Source organism: Rutilus rutilus (genome assembly GCF_951802725.1).
Source record: "Rutilus rutilus genome assembly, chromosome: 24".
NCBI lineage: Eukaryota > Metazoa > Chordata > Actinopteri > Cypriniformes > Leuciscidae > Rutilus > Rutilus rutilus.
In genome coordinates this window covers 24834135-24855972 of record NC_140228.1, presented here as the reverse complement: position 1 = coordinate 24855972, position 21838 = coordinate 24834135, and the positions used below count along the sequence as shown (strand labels likewise).

At 38.7% G+C, this 21838-nt stretch overlaps 1 protein-coding gene and 1 pseudogene across 5 annotated transcripts in view; both read left to right on the top strand.

Moving 5' to 3' along the window:
* Positions 1–3085, top strand: part of LOC311283911 (NXPE family member 3-like) — a 93410-nt gene extending 90325 nt beyond the window's left edge. For all 4 annotated transcript variants that reach the window (XM_084398680.1, XM_084398678.1, XM_084398679.1 and 1 more), the window contains one exon: positions 212–3085. In XM_084398680.1, the coding sequence (XP_084254806.1) occupies positions 212–409 (198 nt within the window). In that variant the 3' untranslated portion in view covers positions 410–3085. The remainder of the gene's footprint in view (positions 1–211) is intronic.
* A 5911-nt stretch (positions 3086–8996) lies between these two features.
* Positions 8997–14315, top strand: LOC311284367 (NXPE family member 1-like; annotated as a pseudogene). The gene is made up of 6 exons: positions 8997–9011; positions 9654–10011; positions 10213–10623; positions 10718–10781; positions 10899–11132; positions 12683–14315. The product of its transcript is annotated as an NXPE family member 1-like (transcript).
* The last annotated feature ends 7523 nt before the right edge of the window (positions 14316–21838 follow it).

The window sequence follows — 21838 nt, the reverse complement described above, 5'->3', positions numbered from 1 at the left end:
ATTTTTTTTAAATGAACTATTCCTTGTTTTCCCCCTGTTAGATAGAACTACAAGGTCAAAGTTTAATGTCAGTTATAACAGATGACAGACAAATATTTAAGTAACCTACTCATCACTGTTTCTGGTAGAAAATGCAAACAATGTAGTTTGTCTAAACCAAGTTAATATTAATGCTTATAGTATTGTCTGTTACTGATCTGTTTTGTTACAGGACATTTTTCAGAGTGATTGGTATGCAATGCAGCTGAATACAGTGATGCAGGAGATGTTCCGGGATATAAATGGAATAATCTACTTCGATGTCTGGCAGATGACGTCCTGTCACTATCTACGTGAAAATATTCACCCAGGTCCTGTTATCATTGCTAATGAAGTCGACATGTTGCTCTCATATATCTGTCCTGCCTGACACAATAGAATAATATTTACCTTACTTTGTTATAATATACCAAGGAGTGTTTGTACCTACAGTACAAAAATGAGCATCTGTAAGAAACTTCTGGTATACATACTGTTAAAACTTACCAAGCTTAGCACCTACCTGCTTACTGTAAACCTGTATAATCTCAAAATTAATTAAATTAAATTCATTATTTATTTATTTTTAACCTCAACCTTTGGTTCCAAAAACTGAGGTAACTTTCAGGGTGTGTAAATGGCCATAGTGGTACATTCCGTGCTTATTTAATTGTATGTTATTATAATAGTGTATATTGTGTTAGATGTTGTGTGCTGGGGCATTCCAGAAAGCAGGTTATGTGACACGCTGGGACTTCAGTGAGGACGATGAGGCAACGGGTTTGTAAATAAACCTTGTTGAACTGGAATTTAATATGTCTCCCATGTGGGGCAGGGCCTGGCACAATCTCTCACCCAAAATCTTTTTTTCTTTTTCACTGTTACTCTTTCACCCTAGGCAAATGTTACATCTGGAACGTAACAATTGTGACGTATTCTCTGAACATAGTCAACTCCAGAGCAGGTTATGTTCCAGAGTTAGTTTACTTCTTAAGTTTACTTCATAGTTATAAGAAAGAATTGTGTTTCTTATTTTACCTCAAAAATCATAAAACCAACATTTTCTCATCTCACACACCATGGATCTACAGTATGTGTGTGTTTCCCGGAGGACTCTTAAATTGAAGTGTTCTTAAATTATATTTGTAAGCAGACTGTGTTTTAGTTTAGTCAATCTTTGTCATGTCTGTCTCGGGGTCCGTTCTTTGTACCTCGCTTAATACATATGAGATGATTTGACAAATGCCAGATCTTCTAATCGTGACAACTGATCTCTGGCTAATTTGGCTCTTCAAATGAATTTGCGGATTTGATTAAAATATCTGGATTAAGTTATCTGAGATTACTATGTGTTCTTGTGTTCATTGGAAAGGACCGATATATATCGATACATGATTAGCAATGCAGTGATTGGCTGGGGCTGGGCAAGACAGAAAAGTAATGACAATCATATTAAAAAAGAACATCACACACCTGACGAAAAACTTGCATTTCTGGACCTTTATAAGGAAACAGCCAAGCGACCAAAACAGCATAAAAGTTATAATGGATAAATTAAATGTACTGTTGGTTACATGATTGGCAATTATTTCATGATTTCTAGTATTTGTACAGCCTTTACAGAGAAACTACAATTGTCCTCTACACACAGTAAAGGACCAGGTCTTCATTTCTGTGAAATAATATGGAAAGAAAAATTAAGTTGGGTAGAGAGGATGCCTTCAAATTATAATTCATACATTGATATATTCTCTAATGGCTGAAAAAATTGATAACACTGACTATATTAGAGTTCAGTAGTGTTAAGACGATTTTGAGGCTGTTTTGTGAAACTTCCCAGGCTCACCCCCCTCCCTCCATCTGAGAACACAGCAAGCAGCTTAACTGCTGGTCAATGACATATGAAAGGTCTTCACACCTGACAGCCGTCAGTGTTTCAGTAGTGTATGTCCACGAAATTTCATGGATTCCTGTATATGTCTGTGTACGCCAATATCTGGGTATTTCTGGAAATGTACTGTTCTACGTAACTTGGCTAAGGTATTTTCCGCATACATACCTGAAATAACACAACAGATTACCATGGCCAGATATTACCAGATTTGACCCTTATCATGCAGTGGTGGCAAGAACGGACAGAATCATGATCCTGAACATCCATCCCTGGCCACAAATAGAGATCACAAAGGTATTTTTTGGTTCTCACCTCTCCATGATGTCGTTTGTGCGCTAAGGAGACCAGCACAGATTGAAGAGCAGCAGGTGCAATCAGCCACAAGCCTCAGAAGACGAAGTTGTCCTTAACAGACAGTTCCAGTCACAGTTTATAGTACGGCAACAGCTCTAGTCCCTTGGATGAAGGAGGCCAACCATTAGAAATCTGTATATAAAGTTTGGTTAGAGCAGGGAAAGAAGCAAATGCAGCATCAACATCAGTAACAGACAGAGAATTACAGGCGGCAATTTGAAAAGCAACACACTCCTCATCAACATCATCAACAGGAGCAGGAGCAACAGCATTATCTGCAATCTGATAATCAGCAGGGGCATTGAGAACCTGTGCGGTATGCCACATCATAATGAAATGGCATGAGACATGCAGACTACCTTGCTACACAACATTCCCAACAAGACTGATGAGGAAAGCAGGACATGAACGTCATTGTGTCATGAACAAAATTAGAATACTTTAAATCCCCTAATCACCACCCTTACAAACATTTACCATGAATATACTGTAGTAATTTACCATGGGTTGAGCAGAAATGTGCAATTTTTATATTGAATACTATGTTATAGTTATTTATATTGCATTAGATTTATTAGGTGGGTAGAGGAATATATAATGCATTTTTGTTAGGAAATTATGTCAGTTTCTTTGTAAAGGTGCGTATAGTTTTTAACCTATGTTTAGGCATTTTTTATACAGTGGGATGAGTAGCCTGTGGTTATCGAGTCTCACTGTCAGAATATTTTCATTTAAGCATATTAATTATAAATAAAATAATTATTATTTCTCACCAATAGCTATGAGTTTGTATAATTAATGTATTTGTTCCAAGGAAAATTGTTGTACACAGCTGTAAATTATCAAGTTTTTATATATTATGTTTTTATATATCTGCATACTGTTGGGTACCACATTTCCAAGTAAATACCATACTTTTTTAGGTTTACTTTAAATTATTTATTGAAACTGTTATGTTTCAATAAATAAGCTAAACCCCCCAACCAACCCACCGGCCCACCTCAGCTTTTCAATTTGATAATCCGGCCCTCAAATGAAGCTAGTTGAATAACCCTGTAGTAGGCTAGCCTACATCCCCAATAAGGTGCGATTTTTTTTTTTTTTTTATCACTGTAGGCTATTAGTCCATTAAGCTACTTTAGCATCCCAACGCAGGGGAATCCTTGAGAATGAGGTATTGAGGAAACCCCCAGTTTGGAAGCACAGCTCTGCAATATTAAGGAAATTAAACAACCGAGAGAAATATATGTCTACTACCTCAGATTTAACATTTGGAGAATCGGGGAATAACGTTATAATCTCATTCACGTTAGAGAAAGCTGCTTACATGTGCAAAACTAACTGTGAATACTTAAATGTAAACACAGCTTTTATGTCTTTATCAGCTTTTCCATATATATAGCTAACTTACTAACTTACTGGTCCTGATAAACATCACACTGACCGCTTTCTCCATTTCGGTAAATCCGTTTTTAAGAATGAATGACTCTCTCACCCGTTGCTCTGGTCTTCGTCAACAGCCGCTAGCACCTCCTGCTGGTGAGGTCGACTAACAGCTATGGAGAATGTAGTCGGTAATCTACTGATAGTGTAGTTGTAGATGTGAGTACCGAAACTAACCACTAGGTGTCAGTAGCATTACACTTACCTGTATAGTATGCAGACTGAGAGTCAGAGTAGATGTGCTGTTGCTATTCCTGCTCGTGACCTGAAAGAGAATAAAAGATAAGTTTGTTACAAAACTGGTTCTTTACTGGATTAATAAACATTGCATCTACTGCTATTCCTGCCGTTCGCAGATGTCAAATGTCGAATTTGAACCACTGAATTTGTGGAAGCGAATTTGTAAGGCGAAATAAAATGGACTGAAAAGTGCCTGTTGAATATTATAGGTTGGATTTTAAACAGAATGAACATTTTGGAAGTGAAATCTGAAAGGTGAATATGAATTATTAATGAATGAATTATGAAAATATGTGTGAAATGTTTTGAATTGAAATATCCACCGCTTAAATATTCGACCATGTTGAATTTCAGCCCTTACTGACAAGCCCTAAAAATACAATGCATTTTTTTTATTTTTTTTTATTAGTGCAATTCAACAAGCTTTTTTGTTTCAAAAACATTTGTCATTATTTTACTTCCATAGTTATGCATTTGAATAAAATGCGTTCCTTCACAGAGTGGTCCAGGATATGATTTTCAGCTATTAATAATTTTAATTCTACGGGTTACCTTCACAAAACTATTGTATACCACCAGAGAGAACTTTGGATGCAACACATTGTGTTGTAACACAACACAACACTGCTTTATAATGTTTGGAATAAATTGCTGTTTATTACTGCTTACTGCTATACTGTTTTTAAAAGGGTCCTATTATGTCCTTTTACAAAGTCTTGATTTTGTTTCTATTAGGGGTTTCAGATTTACATAAAAGGTGTATTCAATGTACATGTATAAAGTTAGGTTAAAAGGTAGTGTGGAAAAACATGCTTGGAAATAACCTAAACTGTTAGAGGCCTGTCATTTAAATATAAACTAAAGAAAGGGGAAATTCAAATACATTTCTTAATTCACAACATAAGCACACAGGTGGCAAGCTAATGTTACAACCAAAGAAGAAATGCAGGTCTGGCATGACAACACATGTCTTTTGAGCAAGTTATGGTGTTGAGAATTTGGTGTCCATTGTTGTTATGGATTTTGGAACACTAGAAACATCCCAATCTCAAAAAACGTGTGGGCATAGGCAAAAAAAAAAAAAAAAACACTTACAATGACCTGCTTGCATAAGTGTGCATAATAGGGCATGTTCACGATCATATTCATATTCCTACTGTAAAGTAATATCCACCGGTCATTATGTAAGTGAAGCTGACTGACCCTGCAAAATCGTCAGTTTCTGTGGGATTTAACCCTATACAGACATTTTAGATTTGTATTGTTATATCTTCTCATGCAAGAAGACTTCTGCGGCTGCCTTTACAGAAACAAACCTGTTTGACCTGTGTAACCTGTTTGCCCATATTGGTTGGTTATCACCTGCAATCTGGTTAACATTTCCCAGGGTGGGCTAACAGGTTCCATATATCTTCTAATCTGTAAATTCATACCACCCTGTATATATAATATATTGTGTGTATATTTTCCTTGCAATAAAAAGTGAAAATAATGTTGTGCGAGTGCCACAGAGCCATAATGATTACACTGCTGGGAAAAAAAGAACAGGAAAAATATTTTTGTTGTTCACATAGCAAGAAAATCTTCACCATTCATATGAAATCTAACATCTAATGTCAATCAAAGCCAAACTGGCTAAACCAATACTGAGGACAGATGGGATGTCCAACTGAGTGTCACATAATTAGTGGGAACGCCTCATTTTCAGAGCAGTGTGGCCAGTTTAATAGGACATTGGTTTGAAGTTGAGTGAATGTACTTCGCTCACAAGCGGACTTCAAATTATTCTAGAAACCCCCCCCCCCCCCCCCCGGTAATCATTAGTTTATGAATATTGTAATATTTATTGGTCAAGATGGTTTCATGTTTTGAAGGATTTGGAAATTGATCATTTCTGTGTATTTCAGTCTGAAGGTTAAGAGAAGTTTTACTACTACTGGCATGTTTTCTTTGTACGTCATCCCTTCTGGTAAGTTCATTAAAAATTTGATACATTAAAAAGTTTATTTCTGTGTAATGTATAATGTGTAATTATAGCCTATATTTAAGTACTGACTTCTGTTATAAATGTGAAAAAGTGTTTTTATGTCAGTAAATACATGTATAATGTTACTAAAGATTTACATTTAAAAGAATTAAAATTGCTTTTCTTTTTTAAATTTCTAGTTCAAACTTTCTCTTCATCAAAAATCCTAATAAAAAAACACCTCCACACGTTCCACACTTTATTAAAGGTAGGGTAGGCAATTTGTATTATAAACACTTTTTGTTATACTGGTTGAAACTCTCTTCATATCCTGATAGCAATCAATAATAGAAGTGGTCTAAATATTAAAACATGTACATATATCTTCTGTGGAAGTCTCAATCATTGAATTTGGTCCGATTGTTGTCCTACCTGTCTGTTACCTTATGTATTTCCATACCTCCGCGCACCATGCTCGCGCAGACATGTGGTAATGTTATGTGCTTTGAGACATGAGGTAATTTAACACCGTCTCTCGTCTCTTGACGCTTTGAAAATGTGTTTTGAAGGAGGCATGGCTTTGTAGAAGCTCGGAAGTGAGGGTGGGATCTTGTGCTTTCAAAGCTAGCTTGCTATTGTTAGCCTCTCCGAAATTGCCTACCCTACCTTTCAGCGTAACTATAATTGGTAACATTTTATTTTGCACTGTCCTTGTTACACGTTAGTTACAATAGTAATGAATTATACATAATTACATTCAACTAACCCTAAACCTAACCCTTTAGTAAGTACATGTAGTTCATTATTTCATTATTTTTAAATAATTTAATAATTGAATACTTAAATGTTCAGTATAATTACACTGTAACACGGATAACAAAGTGCAACCAATCATTTAAACTAATAACAATATAAAAACAAAAAAAAGGCATTTTGTGAACGCTGTTAGCACATGCCATTCCTGCATCCACACCTACACCTTATGTTTGCACCTGGTTGCAAATGATAGTTGATGGACAGGATGACACAGCAATCTGGTGCTGAGAAGGGAAGAAAAAAAAGGTAAGTTTACCAACCTGTGAAATGTTATTTTTTGGCTATTGAAGTTAATGTGATTAATTAAACATGTTTAACAGCATTAATAATTTAACCACCAGCAACACATCTACCTGATTTGATAAAAGTACCAACAATGGATATCCAATTTATGCCATATTTCAATTCAATAACACTGTGCGCAGCATCGCATTTTGACCTATGGTAAAGATATTTGTCATTTTTGTCATATTTGTCATTGACATTCAGATCACATGCTATACAGTGCATCCGTGGTGTGTGGCTTTACGTGTCAATATGCCTACAGTGTTTTCTTCTTTGTAAATGATTATTTGCTGCAACAAAACTGCATAATCTTACTTTCTGTGATTTCTGAATGCCCAAGGCTATAACATCAATTAGACAACAGTAGCCATAGGACATTATTATGTTTTATATTGGTTTATAATCAACTTTTGTTTTATTAAACACTCACTGCTCTTGTTTTTTATAAGTAACTGTTTAATTAAAGGTGAACTCAGTGATTCTTAAAAAAAATTCTTAGATTTATACTGACACTTAAAGGGATAGTAAAAATGAAAATTAGACCATGATTTACTCACCCTCAATTCATCCTAGGTGTATATGACATTCTTCTTTCAGACGAATACAATCAGAGTTATATTAAAAAGTGCCCTGGCTCTTCCAAGCTTTATAATGGCAGTAAATGGTTGTTTCTGTTTTGAAGTCCATCAAAGTTTAACTATCCATCATAAAAGTCCTCCACACAGCTCTGGGGGGTTAATAAAGACCTTCTGAAGTGAAGCAATGAGTTTGTATAAGACAAATATTCATATTTAACATGTTACAAAGTAAAATTCTAGCTTCCGGCCAAACGAACATACGCAGTCTACTTACGCCTAAAGGGCAACTTACGCAACTTGTGACGTCAGAAGTAGTGTAGTGCATCATGGCGTAGCGTAAATATCACCAGTTTGTCGCATTACTTTTTTATGCAAATTTTACTTTGTAACATGTTAAATATGAATATTTGTCTTACACAAACTCATTGCTTCACTTCAGAAGGTCTTTATTAACCCCCCAGAGCTGTGTGGAGGACTTTTATGATGGATAGATAAACATAGATGGACTTCAAAACAGAAACAACCATTTACTGCCATTATAAAGCTTGGAAGAGCCAGGGCACTTTTTAATATAACTCTGATTGTATTCGTCTGAAAGAAGAATGTCATGGATGACTTGAGGGTGAGTAAATCATGGGATAATCAGACATCCCAAGTCTCCCAGAAGTTCCGGGAGTCTCCCGCATGTCGATAGCGGCTCCCTGATGCCCGCAAATCAGTTAAAATCTCCCGGAATCTAGAGCGAGCGAGCAAGAGCGCGCGTACGGCAGAGAGAGGGAGCGAGAGACCTTGCGTGTGTGTGCTAGTGTGCCTCATGAAGCGCATGCAAGGACCCAACCAATGAATTGTCAGTGCGGGCGGGCTTTTATCTATACTACCGAACCGAATTAATCAGAACCCCCTCTCCCATGTATTGCTCTCTATAGTCAAGTCAAGTTAAGTCACCGTCATTTATATAGCGCTTTTAACAAAATTAATTGTTTCAAAGCAGCTTTACAGTGATAATAGGAAATTACAGTAACAGAGATTGTTTTGGCTTTACAGCACCTCTAGGATAAAGTTATTGTCCAGCTAAATTTAGTTTTGATCGATTCACTTCCGTTGCGAAGATCATTAGTTATTAACTTAGGGGCCGCTAACACAACACCGTTCTAACAGAAAACCCTCAACGCAATGTGCGCAGGCGTGTACAAACTACCCTCAACAAACTACTTGTCTGGCCTTAAAAGTTTATAATACAGAATTATTTATCTCGTCCGCGTAGCCACGTGGTGACTCTGTACAGATAAAACGACAACGTGTCGTTGTTCGGCAAGGAGCTGCATTAGGAGAGTGTGTTTAGAGAGTAAGTGTTACTTTACGTGTTTTTCAGTAAAGGTAAAGCTGTTGGTAGTTTATGTTAATGTTTAATGTTCAGGTATGTTGGACATTAAAGTTGTTTCTGTTACTGAAATCAGGTTAAATCTACTGAGAGTTATGCTTCAGTAAAACCTTGTTTTTCAGGTTGGTTAAACTCGGTTATAATCAGTAATCTTAAATCATTTATTTCATTTAAACAAAACCAGTTATTGTAGATGTTACCACATGAATTTCTAAGTTGAACTGACTAAACATTTTTTTCAGTGTAGCATCACAGACCCAGTGTTCATAGTGTTCAAGGTTATTTATAGTTGTTTCTGCATATTTATCTAGGATTGAAAGTATTCTAAGAAGAAAAAAAGACAAACTTCAGTTTTAAGTTTTAATTATTTTAGTTGTGGAGAAGCAGATAAAATGTCGAACATACAGCCATCTTGATGAGAACTAAGGTCCCTTTGATGTTCTCTTTTGACTTGTTGAGTAAAGACAATTCTTTGCTTTTGAACCCATGATGGCGTTGCTAGCGCTACCTAGGACCTAACCCATTCACACTTTGTGCATGATTTCACCAACCGCAAATGAGATCCACATAACTTTTATAGTATTATCCAGAAATTATCTTTATCTACAATAAATAAATAATTTATATATAGAACAAAAAACAGAATTTGGTCGATTTAAAATTCTGGTCCTCTCCCAGGCTCTATGGGGATTCAATGGTGGGATCCAAATTCCATTTCAGCCCCCCAGACCTAAACGAGTTCCACAAAATAATAATTCTTCATCTACAAAATCCGCTCATGACATGGGAATCAGTGAAGAGGAGTGGGACCGGCTACAGAAGGCTCTGGACTGGCCCGGTCCAGATCAAGAAATTACTCAGCTGAATCAGAGCACAAGCCCAGTCCACTCAACATTCTCTATTGTGAGACTCAAGGAGAGTTACAAAGTGGGAGAAAATATCTCTGTTACCATCACAGCCCGAGACCACAACAAGAACCTGAAAAGATATGGATGAGATTTTTTTCCAAGCAAAGCTATTCAATTCAAAGCTAAAGGTGTGTTTGTTTTATATTATTTTATAATATTTCTTTTTTATAAAAATTAAGACACTGAGTTTGATTTGCTGAGTTTGATTTGCCTGTTAATGGTTGATTTACAACATTTTATAAATTAAAGTTTTATATGCTTTAAAATAAGATTTACCAACAGACATTAGTTTTCTGCATTACACTTAACCTTCTCTGTTCTTCTTGAAGGCGAGTGTGTACGGGGAGGTTGTGGATCACTGTAATGGGACTTACTCTGTTGTTCTTCTTCTGCCCTGGGAAGGTCAGGCACAAGTTTATGTACGTCTAGAGCACTCCAGTTAGGTTGTGCAGATTCGAAAAAATACAGGGAGTCCTCATTTCCACGTAGCCACTATAGAGGCCACTTTGAAGGGCCAGGACCCAATAAAACCAGGGTCAGTGAAGTAGTACAATGCAATCTTAAGTGGGGTACAGATGGAAGCTGGAGTAAAGGCGACTGCTGCTGTGAGTATAAGGATATAAAAACAGGGACGGTGTGGCAGTGTGAGAGACCAAAGAAACTTTCTTGTGACAAACTGGGTCATCAAGAGGTGGTTTGTTAAACCCATTAAATCCTTTTGAGAAGCAAATTTTCACAAAGTAAGTGGGAAAGGATTCAAAATGAATTAAAGAGGAATTGTAAAACCAGAAAAACTGTGGAAGATGTTTTTTTTTTTTTTTTTACTCCACACAGGACATTAACAAATGTTGCTATTACTGGATACACACAAATCAAAATGTCCTTCCCAACACTACAGGTATGTTCATATATCAGGACCAATATAATCTAAAATCAAATGTTGTTATTTGCAAGAGAATTAAGAATTTGCATAATTACGGCACAGTATCTTTAGGTAAATGTTTCTTTGCTTTAGGCACAATGGAGAGATGCAGATCTGGCATGACAACACCAGTTCCTGCAGGGTTATTTCTGAAAGATGTCTGGAAGTCTTTTGTGTGCAACACCCAGAAGTTCAGTTCTTCACAAATGGGAAATTGTCTTAAAAACAAGATTGTCTACTTGATGGGAGACTCCTGTTGTTGCATTGTTGAGTCGTGCACCAGAGACTACCGTCATCATCAAGTCTGGAAACACTGCAGGATTAAAGGTACAATTGCTCATTTTCCAATCCTACTCCATTTTCAATATGGCATGTTACATGGCATGTTAGTGACATGGCGGCGCGCACAGTCGCAGCGGCTAGGAGCTCTCACAGTGGGCATAGGTTTTTTTCGCTGTTTTGGTAGCACTCAATATTATTGCACGCAGCTTTCAACTGGAGACACACACATACAGTCGCCATGAACTATTACGACTTAACAACGGAGCAGAATACCATCTTCCAGTGGATATATCCATCCCCCCCCGAGATCGTTAGATCACTACACGAGACTCCCGAGGCTGTGAACCGGAGGAGGAGACGCTGTGAGCGCCGACAGAAGAGAGGCAAGCGTGGGGGAGTGCGGGTCAGGCTAAAGGCCAATCCATTCAAGACCCCGCTTCCCACCATCTTCCTATCAAATGCCCGCTCAATCCGGAACAAGATGGATGAAGTCTGACTGCGATTGACTATGCAGAAACAGATGGACAACTGCAACAGCTTGATCTTCACGGAAACATGGCTAGACAGCACGACCCCGGCGGCAGCGATCGAGCTAGACGGCCGCACTAACTACCGAGCTGACAGGACAGCAGACTCTGGTAAGAAGACCGGTGGAGGTCTGTGTATTTACATTAACGACTCTTGGTGCACAAACACCACTGTAGTTGAACAGCTTTGCTGCTTAAATGCAGACCATTCTACATTCCCCGTGAATTCAGTGTTGTTTACATTTGCGCGATCTACATTCCGCCTGATGCAAATACCAAACTAGCGTTAACAAGGCTTCATGACTGCATACACAAATGTCTGGTTGCACACCCTGACAGTACCTTTATTGCGGCGGGGGATTTTAATCATGCCAACTTAAAGACTGTACTTGATACGTTCCATCGTAATGTGAGATGTGCAACCAGAGGGAATAATATACTCGATCAGGTATACACTAACATAGCACACGCATACAGAGCTCAGGCGTACCCCCACCTGGGTCTCTCTGACCATGTTTCACTCCTCTTATACCCCTGCTATACCCCGAAGGCCAGATCCACTAGACCCTTAGTTAGGTCTGTCAGGACATGGCCTGATGATGCAATCCCCAGACTCCAGAATTGCTTCGACTCCACCGACTGGGACATCTTCAGAGGCCAGGAGGTGCTGACACGGGGATCTCTGGATGAATTCACTGAATCAGTTTTGGATTACATCAACTTCTGTGTGGATACCATTACATCTTTGAAGCAGGTCCGTGTAGCTCCAAACCAAAAACCCTGGATGACACCAAAACTAAAAACATTAACTAATGCCAGGGATATAGCATATAGATCAGGGGACACTGAGGCATACAGTGCAGCCAGGGCAGCTCTTAGAAGGGGCATCAGATATGCCAAACTGGCATACAAGAACCGAGTTGAGGCACACTTTTACAACTCCTCAAACCCCCGGCAGGTGTGGGAGGGCATTAGGGCAATCACAGACTACAAGGGAGTGCCATCCCCTGTCAACAGTTGTGCTACCTTAGTTGAAGAACTTAACATCTTTTATGCTCGCTTTGACAGGGATAACAAAGACTCTGTGTTGCCCCCTCTCCCCCCTAATGATGCGGCCCTAGTCTTGTGCACCCATGATGTCAGACTTTGCCTACGCAACATCAACCCAAGGAAAGCAGCAGGACCAGATGGAGTACAGGGTCGGGTGCTTAAAGACTGTGCAGCCGAGCTAACAACGGTCTTCACTACCATCTTTAACCTGTCTCTGGCGACCTCATGGCTCCCTGCGTGCTTGAAATCGGCCATAATAGTTCCAGTCCCCAAGCAGTCTAATGTCACAAGCCTGAACGACTACAGGCCAGTGGCACTCACCCCCATCATTGCAAAATGTTTTGAGAGACTGGTCATCACACATATAAAAACTGCCATACCGCCCTCATTAGATCAATACCAGTTTGCATACAGGAAGAACAGGTCAACAGAGGATGCCATAGCTATTGTGTTACACACTTTGCTAGAACATCTAGAGCACAGGAACACATATGCAAGGCTTCTCTTTGTCGATTTCAGCTCAGCATTTAATACAATCTTGCCAAACAAACTCCGTAACAAACTACATGGACTTGGACTAGGCACCACATTATGCAACTGGATACTGGACTTTGTAACAAACCGCACACAATATGTCAGAGTAGGCAAGCACACGTCCTCTACCCTGATCATTAACACCGGGGCCCCCCAGGGTTGTGTGCTCAGACCACTTCTCTACACACTTTTCACACACGACTGCAGTTCATCCTCCCCATCCAACTACGTAATAACATTTGCCGACGACACAACAGTGCTCGGACTCATCACCGGGAATAACGAGACTACATACAGGCGAGAGGTCCTACTGCTGGTGGAATGGTGCAGCAGCAACAACCTGACCCTCAACACAAAGAAAACCAAAGAAATCACTGTGGATTTCCACAAGACTGAACAGTTAAACCACTCTCCACTCCTCATTGGGAATGAGGTGGTGGAGAGGGTCTCTAGTTTTAAGTTTGTGTGTTGTGTGTTGACCTACGGGTTACTGGTGTGGTTTGCTGCCTGCACCAGCGCAGAGAAGGAGGCCCTACACAGAGTGGTGAGAGCCGCAGAAAAGATCATTGGGGTCATTCTCCCAGACATTCCAACTGTGTACACCTCCCGCTGCATGAACCGAGTGAAGAACATCCTCCAGGACCATTTACATCCATCACATCACTTCTTCGAACTATTGCCTTCGGGGAGAAGATATACTGTAGGTCCATCAGGGCCAAAACCAACAGGCTGGCCAACAGTCTTTACCCCCATACAGTCAGGCTGCTTAATGGGCAGTCTACCCCCCCATTCCCCATCGGACATCCCTCTGTGACATAATGTCTCTGTCCCTCAATACCTGTGACCTGGACATTGCATTGCTGCAAAAACACTCCAATAACCTTACCTTTATTTGATTTATCAATTGCACCATGCACTTTACTGGACATAGCACTTTATGGGGTTTTCTATATGGGGGTATTTATGGGGAGTTAAATTAGGTAATTCAATTCATGGGGACATATATTGATAAGGCAAATGGGTGAACAACTTAAAACTATATGCCTGTCTGTCTGTTATTGCTCTAACAACATTTCGTTGTTATTCTGTAACAATGACAAATAAACTGAACTGAACTGAACTGAACTGAACAATTATTTTTCTGTCTTGTATTCGTAATATGGTACATTTGTCCTGCTGTCTTTATATTTAAAGTCTAGAAACACAAATATGCATGTGTTGAGGTGACACTTCATTATCCAATTCATGCCAAATTCCATCCCATTAAGGTGTTTCAGTCATATCCTGTCATTACAAACCTGTATGGTTGTCTTCCATGGTTTTGTAGAATGAAGTGGATGGGTACCAGAGTACAATCAAAGTAGTCCATATGACTCAAGCACTATTCCATGTTTCAGAAGGCATATGATAGTTCTGTGAGAGAAACAGAATGAAATGTAAATTTTCCCATGAAAAAATGGTCACCATTTGCTGGACATTCTGCTATAAATAGCTGTTTTGTTCAATAATAGAGACTAGTATAGAGCTTAGCATAAAACTTAAGGAAACATAGATGAATAATTTTTTTTTTTTTATTATTAACTATTCCTTGTTTTCCCCCTAGATTAAAGTTTAATGTCAGTTATAACAGGTGACAGACAAAAATTTAAGTAACCTACTCATCACTGACTACGTTTACATGCAGCCAATAACCCGTTCAAAACCGGGATATTAGCAATAACCCGGTCGCGCACGGCCATGTAAACACCGGCAAAAACCCGGATATGCTCATATCCCGGTTTTTAAAAACCCGGATATTACCCCTGGGGTACCCCTTTTCTAACCCGAATATTTGGTCATGTAAACGCGTATCGGCATATGCCCATCAAAAGGAACATTGATTTGTGTTCTGCGCATGTTCTATTCGCAAGGAATCTTGGTCTTTTGAGTAGAGACGGCGCATACAAAAACCCGCGTGCAGTATACCGGAAGTAAACAAGAAGTAGAGGTTAACATGGCGAGACGCAGCACAGCAACACACTTTTGGAGCGAGAAGGAAAGCGCAAACAAAGGAGATCGCTATCTGCCCCGAACTATTCATTATCCGGGTGCTGCTGCTGTTGTTTATGTCTTTGGATACAGGAAGAAGAATCGGAAATGTCGCATATTGCGTCTTAAGGTTGTCCGTACGTCCTGACGCTAACCGTGCGTCGCCGTTTACATCGGGATATTGCCAACTGATTACAAATTCCATGTATACAGGAGTAACTCTCTCTGCTCACGCATGTAAACGGGTTATTCCGAATGTTTCAGAAACCCAAATAGTGACCCTAACCCGACCATAACCCGGATATTGGCTGCATGTAAACGTAGTCACTGTTTCTTGTAGAAAATACAAACAATGTAGTTTGTCTAAATCAAGTTAATATTAATGCTTATAGTATTGTCTGCTACTGATCTGTTTTGTTACAGGATATTTTTCAGAGTGATTGGTATACAGTACAGATAAATACAGTGATGCAGGAGATGTTCCGAGATATAAATGGAATAATCTACTTCGATGTCTGGCAGATGACGTCCTGTCACTATCTACGTGAAGATCTTCACCCAGATCCTGTTATCATTGCTAATGAAGTCGACATGTTGCTCTCATATATCTGTCCTGCCTGACACAATAGAATAATATTTACCTTACTTTGTTATAATATACCAAGAAATGCATGTACCTACAGTACAAAAATGAGCATCTGTAAGAAACTTCTGGTATACATATTGTTAAAACTTACCAAGCTTAGCACCTACCTGCTTACAGTTTTTTACAATCGCTATGACAGTTTTTTCAATACATTTAACAAGTTTCCTAAACTCTTAACGCACCAACACACCTAAAACATACAATTGGCAAAACGGTTAATTTCATGCTCAAAATCACACATTTGTAAACTAAATGGCAAAAATAATTTTCAAAATACAATAATACACTAACACACTAACACAATACACTATGTCTACCAAAACACTGCAAACATGTTTCAAAATCAAATAATTATTCAAAACACTAACACATGTTCTCTTCCAGCAGGAACATTTAGTCAATCATAACACAATAACAATAAAAACACTATCATCAGCTGAAATTACAGAAACTGCATTATTTTATATGTGTCAGGTATGCCCTTATACAACAGACAGTATATTGTATTGATCATAGATTGTGTTTTGCACTGCATTTTTTTTTTTTTTAAGGTGTCATGACCCACATTTTGCATTTTTCCACGAGAATCAATGTATGTTATGATTGCCTAACGATTATACACTGGCCGGGAAGCCGATATTTAAAAGTGAAGCGTTTGTTTACCTCATGGTTTGTAAAATATCCCACGTGCACGCGCACTCAAATACGAGATTTTGATTTCTACCCTGGCTTGACGTCACGACGGTGGAGGATATGCCATATATGGACAGCGCAGCAGGAAGCCACGCCCTACCCCTCTCCCCCTCATATTCATTCGGCAAAGAAAGATGGAGAAACCAAGTGCACACCTGCGTTGCTCTGTGGTTGACTGCCATAAACAGCATTCTAATGTGTTTTCTCTACCCAAAACGGACGAAACTATCAGGGATCAGTGGATGAAATTCATTTTTAATGACGCTGTCCCAACAACCCTTTCAACCGGCCTAACGTTTGGTGTCTGCGCTAAACATTTTACACAGGATTCATTTAGTAATTTGGGACAATATCATGCGAAGTTGGCCTCGAAGCTCCGTTTGGGAAAAGGTGCCATCCCCACCATCAGAGACCTGCCTGAAATTGAAACGGTAAGACTGTGTTAAGTATGTAACGTTAGCTTCGAGATAAACACGGTGAATGGACTCTACGAATGCTATCCACATCTTTCCACTTTGTTTTACACAACAGTAGTGAGGAGTCCATGGTCAGTGGCTAAAACTGTTTGCTAGACCATATCGCATATATCGATATAGTTCAAATTTGCGCTCTGCTCCCCGCGCCCCCGCTCTTCCTTTTCCACTCTGCGTGCGTGTTTAGAGCATGTTATGTTATGAGAGATGAATTATGACTACTTCAGAAACCCCAGCACAATAGGAACTACCAGACAGTGACATTAGTGTACGCTGAAATAAAGTCTTTCACTTCAGAAAAACTTTCTTGTCCTGTCAGCCGTTATCCTGTGCTCGAAGCGCACACTCAATACACGCGTAAATGCGGAGGCGCCCGCGCTGTGTATCGCCTCACTGATCAAGGGCAAAAGAAACTACGAGCATGCAACGCTGTCAACCCCCCTCCTTCCTGCAACCAATCAAAGCGCCCCTCATTTGCATTATTATAATGACCGTCCACGACAGCCAAAACATCGCATCAGATCTCGCGAAACAATAATGCCTTTAGAAATAAGGGTCTGAGGAGCTCTGTGTTTATTTTTTTTCCACTTTTTTTTTTTTAGAAGTGCCTGAAAGACTATAATAGAGCGTTGGGTATCCAAGGTAACATGAGGTCATGACTCCTTTAAGTCTCTCTACATTTTTGTTTTGTTTGTAATGTAAATGCATGAATTTTGTTGTTGTTGTTTTTTTGCAGCAGAAATTCAATACAACAAAATAAATGACCCTTCTTAGAGTAGCTTTATAGAATGTATGGTTTATGAAAAAAAGAAAACAGAGACAGAATTGCTGCAGTAACGGCTTTATTTGCAACAGGACATTTCTGCAAGATAACAAAAATATGCAATATAGCTGCCATTTACAGTATTACTGTATGTGAAAATACAAAATATACAAACAGAAAAAGACATCTTCTAATCTGCGCGGTCTTCTGCATTTTTTCACGTTCTCATCCACATCACACCTGATATCTTCCCTGGCAAGGCATCTTGGGAAGAATCTTTTGGCTTGCCTTATCCTGGTAGTGTTCAGCTGTGATGTCTTGGTATGCAGCATCTTTTGCATACAGGAGGGACATTTGGTCCTGTGGACGATGGTCAAAAACTTTCATCTCCAGGCTGAGAAAACTCCTCATTGGGGGTTGAGGAAAGGGAAGTAAGGGGCAAGGAAAATGGACATCATCCTCTGATGGGCGTCAAACCAGGCTGTGACTGCACGGGAATGGTGGAATGCCACATTGTCCCATACAGTATTTGCATAACTTCAATCAGCTGTTTCTCACTAGTAATGGAATAAAATACAGGGGATATATTTGTGTTTCAATTCACAATATAAACAGCTGTTTACCTTGACTTTAGCCTGTAAGGTTTGGTTTAGAACATGGTGTTATCTGTTCTGACATACAGTGTTAAAGCATTGGTAAATTTGGCAGTAAAAATCCATTGTTTTGGTCTTGTTTGAGCTTGTGTGTAAAAGAAGTTCAAGCATTTTAAATTTGTGTTAATTGTATGCATTTTGTGTTAAATCAACAAGAAATGTGTTAATAGTATAGCTTACACAGACGGATGTAGTGCTAACTGTGTTAAGAGTTTTGGAAAATTGTCAAAAGTATTGAGAAATCTGTCATAGCAATCGTAAAAAAACTGTAATGTAAACCTGTATAATCTCAAAATTAATTAAATTAAATTCATTATTTATTTATTTTTAACCTCAACCTTTGGTTCCAAAAACTGAGGTACCTTTCAGGGTGTGTAAATGGCCATAGTGGTACATTCTGTGGTTATTTAATTGTTTGTTATTATAATAGTGTATATTGTGTTATGTTGTGTGCTGGGGCATTCCAGAAAACAGGTTATGTGACATGCCCTGGTATGTTTAGAGGCCCACTGAAGTGCCTTGAAACTCTTAACTTTGTATGATGCGTTGACGTAATTTCCACTGAAACAGGAAGCTAAGGTGGGACATATTGAAAGGGTTCTCCCCCTTTTTAAATAGTCAATAGCATTTAGTTTACATCACAGACAGCAAGTCGTACTTGACAGCACCATGGAAATGAATCCGAGCGCTGATACGTTGAATTCAATAGTAACGTTAGTGTGAATAAAATCCTCTTTTAGACATGCACTTGCAATCTTCCCTAAGCACTTCCCCTCGGGGGAATCCCTGTCGCCATTTTGAAGTGCGTTCCACTTTGTGAAGTGGACAAGGGAAGTTTATATGGGCCCTGTCCCTAATGGCACACTTCATATGCACTTTCGGCCTTACAATGGCTGCCGCATGCGCGTGTCTGTTAAGTCTGTGAGACCGTAGGGTGTCCCATTTGTCATTTTAGGCCTCAGAACGGTGCTCGTGAGCGACCCCATTTACGGGCGGTATGCGCCCTCGATGCGCACTTTTGCTGAGCCCGCAGCAGACTTCTTCCCGACAGTCAAAGTTGCATTAGCATATGGCAGTTTCCGCCAGTAGTGGGCACTCGTGCAACGTAAGCAGTGACGTACATCCGAGTGAATGAGACAGAGGGAAGTTAGCGAGTGGGTAACCCTTCCTTTTACAGTCCCCTAATTACTAGGTATTTACCTGGTAAATATATGGTAAGTTATAGTTGGTTATTGGTAATTACCACAGGTAACAAGTATGTAAATGCAGAGAAACTACAAACTAATTACTAGGTATTTACCGGGTAAATATATGGTAAGTTATAGTTGGTTATTGGTAATTACCACAGGTAACAAGTATGTAAATGCAGAGAAACTACAAACTAATTAATAAGTATTTACCTGGTAAGCATATGGTAAATTATAGTATTTTAGTGTGTAATTACTTAAGGTGATTAGTATGCAATTACAGAGAAACTACCAGGAAAAAAAAAAAACACCACTGTTAAATATCAACTCAACAAAGTACTGTGTACTTGTTACCTGTTTAGGTTGGTAATAACTCAGATTTAATTGTGTACTTCCTTAGAATGTAGGCAGCCAATTTTTAGAAACACCTCCAGTATTACCCATCAATTCAAGTTAGGTTTGTAGTTATCCTAGGGTTATGTTGGTAACAGTCCATGTTTATTTATTACTATCTTGAAATTAAGACAGTAGTTTCCAATAAATTACCTTGTCTTACATAGTTGTTGTTCATTGCTACACCCATTTATAGAGGGTTTATCAAATAATTTACCTTACACTTACCTGGTAACTACCCCGCAGGAACAGTTTTCCCTAATGTCATGGCACATCTTAAATACTGGGTATGTTCTTGCAGATGTTTTTACAATTTACTCAGTAAGTAAAGTGCAATACGAAGCCTTGTTTATTTCCATGGTATTACCAGAATTGTACCATATAACCTGATAATTCCCTTTTCCATATAGTCAAATTTTTTTACCTCGTATGTCCTGCAACGTTACCAAGGAAAACATGACAATTTACTCGGTAAGTAAAGTGAAACTGTACTGTAAAATGAAGCCTTGTTTATTTCCATGGTATTACCGGAATTGTACCATATAATCTGATCATTCCCTTTTCCATTGTCTTTTTTTTTTTTTACCTCGTATGTCCTGCAACGTTACCAAGGAAAACATGAAAATTTACTCAGTAAGTAAAGTGCAACTGTACTGTAAAAGGAAGCCTTGTTTATTTCCATTGTATTACCAGACTCTTACCACATCCTTTGCTACTGCTTAAACATTTTTGAAAGCACAAACTTTTACCATGTGTGTTCTGCAACTTAACTAAAACATTCCAGCCTGGTCTCATTGTTAATACATAGTATTAATACATAATTTTCAAAGATAGAAAACGTAGCCTACGTTTTGTACGTTTGGATAGATGCTGAAACGTATGATATGGACGTATCTGCAAAAATTAAACGTAACATTATTACGTTTTTACAGCTACAAAACGTTAAATATTTACGAATCTTTCATATCATTAAGATATCTGTATAATTTACCTTTTACCATTTTATAGATAAATGGAAGATCCCTTAACCCTACTCCCAACCTAAACATAACGTTACTGCTACCCATTTTATACTGAATATAAAAAGGATAAAACGTACCGAGTGTAGGGAAATGGCAATTTTATTAACAATATAGCATTAAAAGATTTTTTTTTAGCAGCTAATCCTACTCCTACCCCTAAACCTACCATAACAATTTCTTAAAACTACATAGGCTATAATTATGAAGAAAAACAACATAAGTGTAATCACAATAATTTATTTATTGCTAAAATGTCAAAACCGGTACCAAATGTCGTTCACATGACGATGTGTTGCAGTCACAGTCCTCTCTTTCAGTATATAATAGTTTTGAATTAGGTACAGAGCAGAATTTAAATTATTAATCCATGAAAATGTTAATCCGGCTTCGCTCTGTGTGAAGGTGCGCGCGCTTCTCCATTTCAAATGTAGTTTACCGACTGAAATATGGCATGTCGCAATCTGTGACGAACATAGACGAACCATAGACAGTAAAAGAAATGGACACAGCGACCCCATTGGAACTCAATTGAGACAAGTGAAGCCCATTTTTAGCGATTTCTTAGCACTTTCTTTCCTGACGCACAGACTCAAACCGAGCAAAGCGTTACACGGACCACGTGAGCAACCCGTCTGTCTTCTAGTAGCTGTGCCAAGAGAAATCTGAATCATTCCCTTCCGAATCTTGCAGAGACGGAGAGTGTGAGTAGGAGCTGTCCATGAGCTTGGAGCAGGAGCAACTTTTGCTAGGTATTCTGAATAATTATATTGTCATTTTGCCTC